General features: G+C 44.1%; 1 protein-coding gene across 1 annotated transcript in view; it reads right to left on the reverse strand.

Moving 5' to 3' along the window:
• The window catches only part of Grsf1 (G-rich RNA sequence binding factor 1), a 17,680-nt gene extending 17,450 nt beyond the window's left edge, over window positions 1-230 (reverse strand). Inside the window, exon 1 of the mRNA XM_004646544.2 lies at window positions 1-230. Within this exon, the coding sequence (XP_004646601.2) occupies window positions 1-221 (221 nt within the window). The 5' untranslated portion in view covers window positions 222-230.
• Between the last annotated feature and the right edge of the window lie 8,655 nt (window positions 231-8,885).

Consider the following 8,885-nt stretch of genomic DNA (forward strand, 5'->3'; position numbering starts at 1 on the left):
AGGCCGCGCGTCTGCGCCGCGGCGCCCAGAAGCAGCAGCAGGCGGCGGCGGCCCGACACGCCCGCGGCGAAGGGGTCAGCGGCTGAAGCCAGGGGCAGGCAGGCGGCGCCCGTGCGCCGGCAGCTGCTGCAGTTGCAGCCACAGCCCCGGAGCAGCGCCCCGAGGACCCAGCGAGTTCCGGCCATGGACCCAGGCAGCAGCGGCAGCAACACGATGCGCATGCGCGGGGAAGCGGCGGCGGCAGCGGCGCCGCCAGGCCAGGACAAGGGGAAGACACTGAACATGCGCCGAGGCCCGGGGGTGGGGCGGGGGCGGGGCGGACGGAGTCCCAGAGCTCGCGCGCCTACCTTTTTGGAGTTTTTTTTATTTTTTGTTTTTGTTTTTTTTATTTTTTTATTTTTTCTTATATTTTTTATTTTTGCGGAACCGGGCGTTGAACTCAGGCCTTTGGGAAGCACTTATTCCACTGAGCTATCTCCCCGGCACCAACGTGCCTACCTTTTAATTGTGGGAATTTTTAACATTAAAGATCACAGTGCATGTCCAAAACTTAAGAAATAATGATCTTTTCATTGTGACTCTGCCTTGAACGTCTCAATGGGTGCCCACCGTTGCGTGAGCATCCATCCTCGTGAAGTAGTCATCCATTCTTTTTTGAGAGTAAGTGAATTTATAGCAGATATTTCTGGATTGATTCTATCATCTTGTTTTGCATCCCGTAAAAAACACCACAGGGCATATTGATTGTTTTATTATCATTATAAACCTATCAGATCGTTCAATTTTGAAAGTTATCACTAGTAAATTAATCACACTCCCCAAATTACAAGGAGTTGGGATGTAGCTCTATGCCTAGTCTCTGGGTTCAAGCCCCAGTAACTCAGGCAGGTGGGTCAGACATTCGTAGCAGATGATCCTCACACTGCAGTTTGTGCACGTGCTGGGCCTTCTGTCTGTGTCTGCTCTGCCAGAGGGTACAAATCAGAACATATTAGAAAGTTAACTGTACAGGGCTGGCGAGATAGCTCAGCAGTCTAAAGCGCCTGTTTAGGCAAGCATAGGCAGGAGCAGGGAAACGCCATTCGATCTCTGGCACCACATGCCATGCCAACCCTGCTCTTAGGGGGGCTAAGCCTTCCCCCCCCCCAAAAAAAAAAAGTTAATTACATAGGGGGGAAAAAGGTAGTTTGTGATTGGGAATAACATCTTAAGCATCCAGATGCAAATCATTAATGTTTGTTTAGTGGAAATTGGAACACAATGGGGGGGGGGAAACTTTAAACAGTTACTCATTCACCTAGCATATTTTAAGTGCTTTTTAAAATCTCTGGTACTAAGCATTTTGGGGATATAGGCTTATACCTTACATCCCAAAAAGTGATGTTTGGATAGATATATGCCTTTATTTTCAGGAGAATATTAAGTTATATAAATGCAAACTGATGACTGGTGGAATCCCACCAGGCTGGAAAAGTTGTAGTACTGAAGCCAGGCTTGGTGCTGCATGCCAGTTCCAGCACTTGGGAGGCAGATGCAAGAGGATTGAGAATTGGGGACCAACCCAGGCTACAGAGAACCAGTCTCAAGAGGAAAGGAAAAAGAGGAGGAGCAGGAATTTAATGCTATCTGAGCATGGTGGCAAAACCATAATTTCAGCTACACAAGAGGCTGAGGTAGGATGATAGTGAGTTCAAAGCCAGTCTGGGCAAGTTAATAAGGCTGTGTCTCAAATTGTTTTTTGTGGTACTGGGGATTGAATTCAGAGCCTTCACACTGAGCTACATACCCAGCCCTTTTTAAATTTTTAAATTTTGAGGCAGGGTCCCACCAAGTCATTTAGTTTTCCAAGGATTATAAGCATATACTGCTATACACAGCTAAAATTGTTTAAAAAGCTAGAGAAGTAGCTCAGTGTTCCAGGGTTTAGTAGCTAGTACTACTACAATATATATATGATTTTTTTTGCTTTTGTATATAAAGGACATTTTAAAATAAAAGTTGTAGTCTTGGGGCCCGGGAGATAGCTCAGTAGATTAAGTGCTTGCCTGGCAAGCGCAAGTGCCTGAGTTCAATCCCCAGTTCTGAAAAAAAAAAAAGTTGTAGTCTTACTAAATATTACAAACCCAAATGTATATAATTAGCCCTCAAGTGCTAATTATCATGCAAATGAAAATGATCTCAGACCACAAAAATGGATATTAAGGTACTTTTTTGTTGTTGATGTTTTTTGTTTTTTGAGAGACTGGTTTTTGGCTAAATGGTGGCAATAGAGATGAAAGAAGAAAAGGCAGAAAATTTTCTTTGGAGGTGACATCAACAAGGCTTGAGGTCTGACATACGGGTCAGTGTTTTCTGTTGGTTTTTGTCACTGCATTTGGAAATGCATAGAGGGGCATGACCTTTCATCCCTGAAAAAGTTGAAAACAAGGTTAAATTCAGAGTTAAATTTACCTTATGTTAAGCAAAGAAATTTGGCTGCAGGCTGTTCATCCGTTTATTATCAGTGTAAATGAAGCTGCTGATTTGGGTGAAATTGCCTACAACCAAGTTCAAAGTAAGTGAAAGGAAGCTCTAGAAAGGAAAATGCACCTAAAAAGATGGAGAAGCTGGGTGCAGGGGTTGCAGTCTGAAAATCCGAGCACTGAGGGAAGCTGAGGCAGGAGGACTGCAAATGCCATCCCACCCTGACAATTTAAGGAGATTCTGCCTCAAAATATGAAAAAGGCTAGAGCTGGGAGCTCAGTCATAGAGCACCCCTGTTTCAGCCCCCAGTATCACAAAGGATAAGAAAGAGAGATGAATGGCAAGAGCAATGAGAGTAGGAGGAAAGTTAAGGCAACAGTACTATTTCTGGAAAGACAGAGACAATATTCAGACATCTCAAGTTCTGGGCCAGGGACACAGCTCAGGTGTAGGACTGTACTTTGCTAGCATGTGTTGTGCTCTGGCTTCAGCCCCGGTACCAGGCAAAAACCTCTTATTAAAATCCATGCTCACAGGCTGGGGTGAGAGATCAGAGGTCTAAACACCTGCCTGGCAAGCATAAGGACCCAGGTTCGAGTCCCAGTACCGCATGCTGTGCTGGCCCAGAACTCCAGGTGCTCTGTGCTGGCCACAGAAACTGGGTGTAGTGGTGCACACCTGTAATCCCAGCACTGGGGGAGGCTGAACCTACAAGTCTAAGTTGTTTAGTGAGACCCTGTACCAAATACATAAATTTAAAAATTTTTAAAAATTCACACTCACTCCTGTGGTAAGAACAGAAAAAAATAGACTCAGATGCAGTCACGTGGAAGGTGTCAGTCATGCTGCCCATGTGTTTTGAAGTGATGATTAACAGAGACCAGGACAGTGCAGAGGTGAGAAGTGCCAAAAAAAAAGGAGGGGGGGGGGAGTTTTATAAGTGGAAAAAGGACTAAGACAGTGCAGAAGTTTAGGTTAAAAAAAAAAAAAACTGAGATGTGTGAATGTGATGTTGGCAAGGACCTGGTTGCTAAGGACAAAGGAGGAAAAAACAGGCAGAGTGGCTGAGTGGCTCCCAACAGTGTGGAAGAGGACAGGCATAGATACAAGCTCAGATTTAAAACCACTGGCCACTTTTTCTGTCAGCTGCTTAGAAGCACAGCACTGGCAGGGCACCCACCAACCCCGGTGGATTCAGAAGAAAGGCTGCACTAAATTAGGAAAATACTGCCTGTAGGGGAGAAGGAGAAGAAGGAAGGAGAACAGACACTGCCCATGCTTCTGGGGAAGAAGGTTCAAAAGATTGTCCTAGCTCTGAGGAGCACTTGATTGTGAGATACTAGAGAAGCTAGAAGACAGTAATTGTTCTGATCTCTAATGAATAAGAGATGAAACTCATTTTATTGTCCATGCCTTTAAAGTGACAGCGCCATTCTTCTGATATGCAAACAAACCAGATTAACCTTAAAGGGTCACACCCCACAGCATTTTTTTGCATTTGAAACAAACTAAAGATCATAGATATCAATAAACCAGAGTTGGCAAAGCAGAAGGGAGTTGAAGTCATTTGTGGGTTGGGATTAGGGAGCTATCCATCATTGAAGATTAGAGGAAGAAGTTTATTGGCTACAGTGGCTACAAGAGTGCTTTGAGAATGGAAGTTGCCAGTTATTTCCAAGGAGAGACAAAGACACCCATTTTTATCACCACCATCACCGGCCCATTCTGTTCTCTGACAAGAGAAACCAACCCACTAGGGCCTCACACACAGCTATGCAGATGGGTGCTGGCAGCAGCTATGTGTTTCTACTGTTATCTTTGTCATCTAACCTATGTTTGTCATTAGCAGGTCACATTAACCAGCTTTTAAGTCTATCCCATAGATTCCTTCTGCAAGAGAGTAAAATATATTTACCACTGACACATGGCAGATGAGTGTAACTCCAAATACTGCAACTTCACTTGTAAAAACAGGTGAGGAAGTAACTGGTTACTTAAATAAAATTTCCAGTCAAGGAACACAATTTGAACAAAAATAAAAAGTTATGTTTTGGTTTTCAGGATACAACCCTGGAGCACTTTAACAATGGAGAACACCCCCCATTGCTGCTTTCATTTTTGAGATAGGGCCTCAAACTTGCCAAGCCTCTACCTCAGCCTCCACAACCTCTAGGATCACAGGCATACACCACAGCTCCTAGCTGAAAAGGTTATTTTAGATCAGCTTTCTTTCTCTGTGTTTGTTTCTTCAGGTCTCATGGTGCTCAGGTTGACCCCAAATTCCTGAGCTCAAAGGGCCCTCCTCCCTCAGCATCCTAAGTAGTAGGCGTTACAGCTGAATGCAACAATTGGCTAAAGATTACTTGAAATTAATAGCACAGTTTTCCTCATAGCAAATGTTTAAAAATGAACTAAACTGAAAATCTAAACTGCCTTTCTGAAGGAATTATACGAATTCAACATTAACATGATCATGATAAGGAATTGGTTTGTTCCAGAGAGGTGACACAGTTGCAAAGCAGAATTCCCTGTGAATGCGGAGTCAGAGCTGCAGCCATGCACGTCCGAGGCTCAGTCTGAGGACTTTAGGAAGCACAGCAATGTGTGCTGGCTTCTGCTAGCTATGTTTTCAAAGGCCAAGTGGCGGTGGTATGCTTTGGCGTCCAGCTACTGAGTAGTTACATCTATCAGTGTTCCTAAAAAGCAAAACGTGGGAGCAACCAGAGTGCACACGTGTTATCCTAGCGCTCTGGAAGCTGAGGCAGGAGGATTGGAAGTTCAAGCTCAGCCTGGGCAACTTAGTGATTTAGTAAGACTATATAAGGAGGGGCTGGGGAGATGGCTCAGTGGAATAAGTGCTTCCCTAGCAAGCGCGAGGGTCTGAGTTCAATCCCCGGTTCCACCAAAGAAAAAAAAAAGACTATATAAGGATATAAAATTTTAAAAGGTCTAGGGATGTAGCTTAGTGTAAAGGGCCTGCATTCAGTTTCCACAGTAAATAAACAGAACCTCTAGTTGAACAAAAAACAACAAATAATGAACCAAATAAAGCCAATGGTAAATTAGATATCTGAAAGGACAGTATTCTAGTGACTAAAGAAATCTATTTAAAAAAATTATACTAACATTTTTTATTAATACATGTGTACAGTACATAATGTTTACACTGCTTGTGTGGAGTTAGGCCATGTGCACAACTCATCTTACCTGCTTTTTTCATCCCTTTTCCTCTCTTTCCTCCCCCACTATTCGCATCTTGATCACCTTGATTTGCCTGACATTGTAGGTTCCATTTATGACTATAATTAACCAGAAGGTGCTAAAGTACAAATACGGCATCTTATTTATAGTAAGGTTGTTTAAGCAAGTACAGTACCATTATCATTCGTAGACTACCATGGCACATGATTCAAGTAGTAAAATATGCCATTAGGATTTCTTCTTCCCTCCTCCTCCTCCTCCTCCCTATTGGTGTTACCCTCTAGCTTTGTTTTGGGGCATTTCCCTCCAAGTAAGAACCAGCACAGCTGGAGGCGTCGTGCGTTCGCCTCCATTCCTACTGGCTGCAGCCCCACTCCCTGCCCCTGATCCTCATGGGCATGTCCAGGAGGCTGGGGTCTCTGTCCAACAGCCTTTCCAGCAGTGGCTGGCCCCTTGCACCCCAGCTGAAGAGGCCTGGCCCTCCCAGGTGATGGTGCTTCCTTTCACCAGGATTTCCACTGATGACTGAGATGGCTATTGAAACTGGGTATGCTGGTGCACACCTGTAATCCCAGCGCTTGGGAGGCTGAAAACAGGAAAAACACTACGAGTCTGATCTATGTAGTGAGACCCTGTAGAACTTGTACTAAATACATAAAAACAAAACAAAACCAAAAAATGTGGCCTAGGCTGGCCTGAAACTTATGGAGACCTTCCTGCCTCAGCCTTCCAAGTGCTGAGATCACATGGAGGCTCAACCACACTAGAAAAAAAAAATTACAGGCTTCATTGTCTTTTTTTATTTTGTATTTTAGGGAAGGGTCTACTGGGTGTTCAGGGTCTCACTACTAAATGGGACTCTTAGTGATCTGCCTGTTCACAGCCTCCCAAGAGCTGGGATTACAGGTGTGCCACCATGCCCAGGCTCAATTTTCTTCTCAGTGCACCCTGGGAATCGAACCTTGGGCCTTGGGCCTGCTTGCAGGTGCTTTAATCCACTGAGCTATTTGGCCAGCCTGTTGTTTTCTTTTTTATAGTGACACACTTTGATTCCTTTCTTATTGCCTCTGTTCACAGGTGTTATGGTTTGTGTCTAGGTGTTCCCCCCCACCAAAGCCTCATGCAGTCATGGGGCAGCTTCTGGAGTTTGTGATTGATTATTGTTGGTATGGATGCTGCACCTGCCCTGGGGCAGGTAATTTGCATTACAATGTAAAGAGGGAAGAGAAGCTAGCTGTTTGAGCTGCTGCTACCTCTCCCCTTTTGCTCTTGCTCTCTGCCACTACTATGAAAGGTTGCTTTCTGCTACGCTGCTCTGCCTTGGAGCCAGCTGAATATGGACTGAAACCTCCAGTAACTGTGAGCTAAATAAACCTTTTCTTCCTTCATTTTGGGTTTTAGGTATTTGTCCCAGCAATGATCGAAGAGTAACTAAGACAACAGGGAGTTGTGTGTTTTGTTCTCAAACCTGGATCTTAAAGAATGATTGGCTTGATGAAGGCTAGCAGGATGAAGGAGGGACTGCTCTCTCAGTCAGTGGCAACAGCTTTTGTAAAACTGAGAAGCATAAAGAATATGGACAATTCAAAGAACTACAAGCGGTCTTTAGTGGGACTGGTAACCTACTTGGAATTTCAGAAAAGCTACTGGAGGTCAGTTCTTTTAAAAACCTTATGTATTCATTTTAAGGCATTTGAATTTCATTTGAAGAAGATAGGGTACCCAATGAATAAAAAGTAAAAAAATAAATAAATAAAAGTAGATTTGCAGTTAGAAGTTGAATTCTGGCCAGAGTTTGAAGGAGGCATTGTAGAAAAAGATCAGAGGTAGGGGCTGGAGAGATGGCTCAGTGGTCTAAAGCACCTACTTGAAACAAGCTTGGCAAAGCACAGGGACCGCGGTTCGATCCCCCAGCACCACATGCCAGCCAGCCCCGCCCCCTGGTGGGCTGAGCTGGCCACACACACACACAATAAATAAATGTAATAAATAAAAATAAATAAATAATTTAAAAAAAAAAAAAAGATCAGAGGTAGTTAGCGGATGATGCAATAATGATACAGGGAGAAAAACCAATCTCGAGTGGGTGACCTCTAAACGATACAGGGAACCTCCAAATGACATAGGGAAAAAAAATCATCTCCCGACCTGACCTGGATGAGTTCATGTTCTCTAAAACTGAAAAATGAATTTTAGGAACAAATGGAGATCATGAGCAGAACATATTTATTGAGGGAAAGAAAGCTCCTGTCCGAGAGAGGGCCAGGAGGGGGGCCTGAACGGGTTGTTCCCAGAAGCTGTCTCTTCCAGGGACTTTTGTAGTATAAAACCATACGGGGCTAAACTGGAGAGAATGGGAACTCACTTAGGTGGACAAGAGATGGGACAAAACTATGGTCAATCAATGGGATTACAAGCCCCATTGCTCAGGTAAAATTGATTAGGCCCAGCACCAAATGGAGTAGCAAGTCACATAGTAAGTGGGCATAAATATAAAACAGGACTTTATCAGGTAGCCATCCAGTAGTAGTCAGATTAATGATTCTTCTGGCTCCCTCAGGATGAGGATCAATCTCGGATGCCAATCTTTAGGGAGGTCGGCATTTGTTTGATCTTTGGTCTTTAGGTCTGGCCCACTGCGGGAGCATCCGTCCCTCCCAGAGTTGCAAGATACCTTGTCTTTTGTGCTGTCTCCTTCAAGGGCCTGGCCCTGTCTGACTGCCTATAATAAATATTTCTATCTAACTTGGCTGCCTACAACAGTAACCCCTAGGAAGTGCAGAGGGATTTGGACCCTAGAGAAATGCTACCCCACTGAATGAGCCCTTTCTAGGGCAACTCGGACCAGGGCTCCTGAGTAGAGGCCAGACTCAAAGCAGCCAACAAATGCCTGTCAGAAGGAAAGGTTTTAACTTTGCGAGATCCTATCTCAAGATAAAAAAATAAAAATGGACCAGGGATCTAGCTCCATGCAAAGGACCTGGGTCCTGTCCCTAATACCACAAATGCAAATATTTAAAATCTATCCAAGTCTGGGGATGTACACCGCTTGATTGAGGTCAGAAATCACCCCTAGAAATACATTTTAAAAAAACTATATTCAGGGCCAGGGAGATGGCTCAGCAGGCATAAGTACCTGCCTGGCAAGCACAACATCTGAAGTTTGATTCCAGTATTGCAAACAACAACAACAACAACAACAATATATATATATATATATA

The sequence above is a fragment of the Octodon degus genome, unplaced genomic scaffold, assembly GCF_000260255.1.
Source record: "Octodon degus isolate 3935 unplaced genomic scaffold, OctDeg1.0 scaffold00269, whole genome shotgun sequence".
NCBI classification, from domain to species: domain Eukaryota; kingdom Metazoa; phylum Chordata; class Mammalia; order Rodentia; family Octodontidae; genus Octodon; species Octodon degus.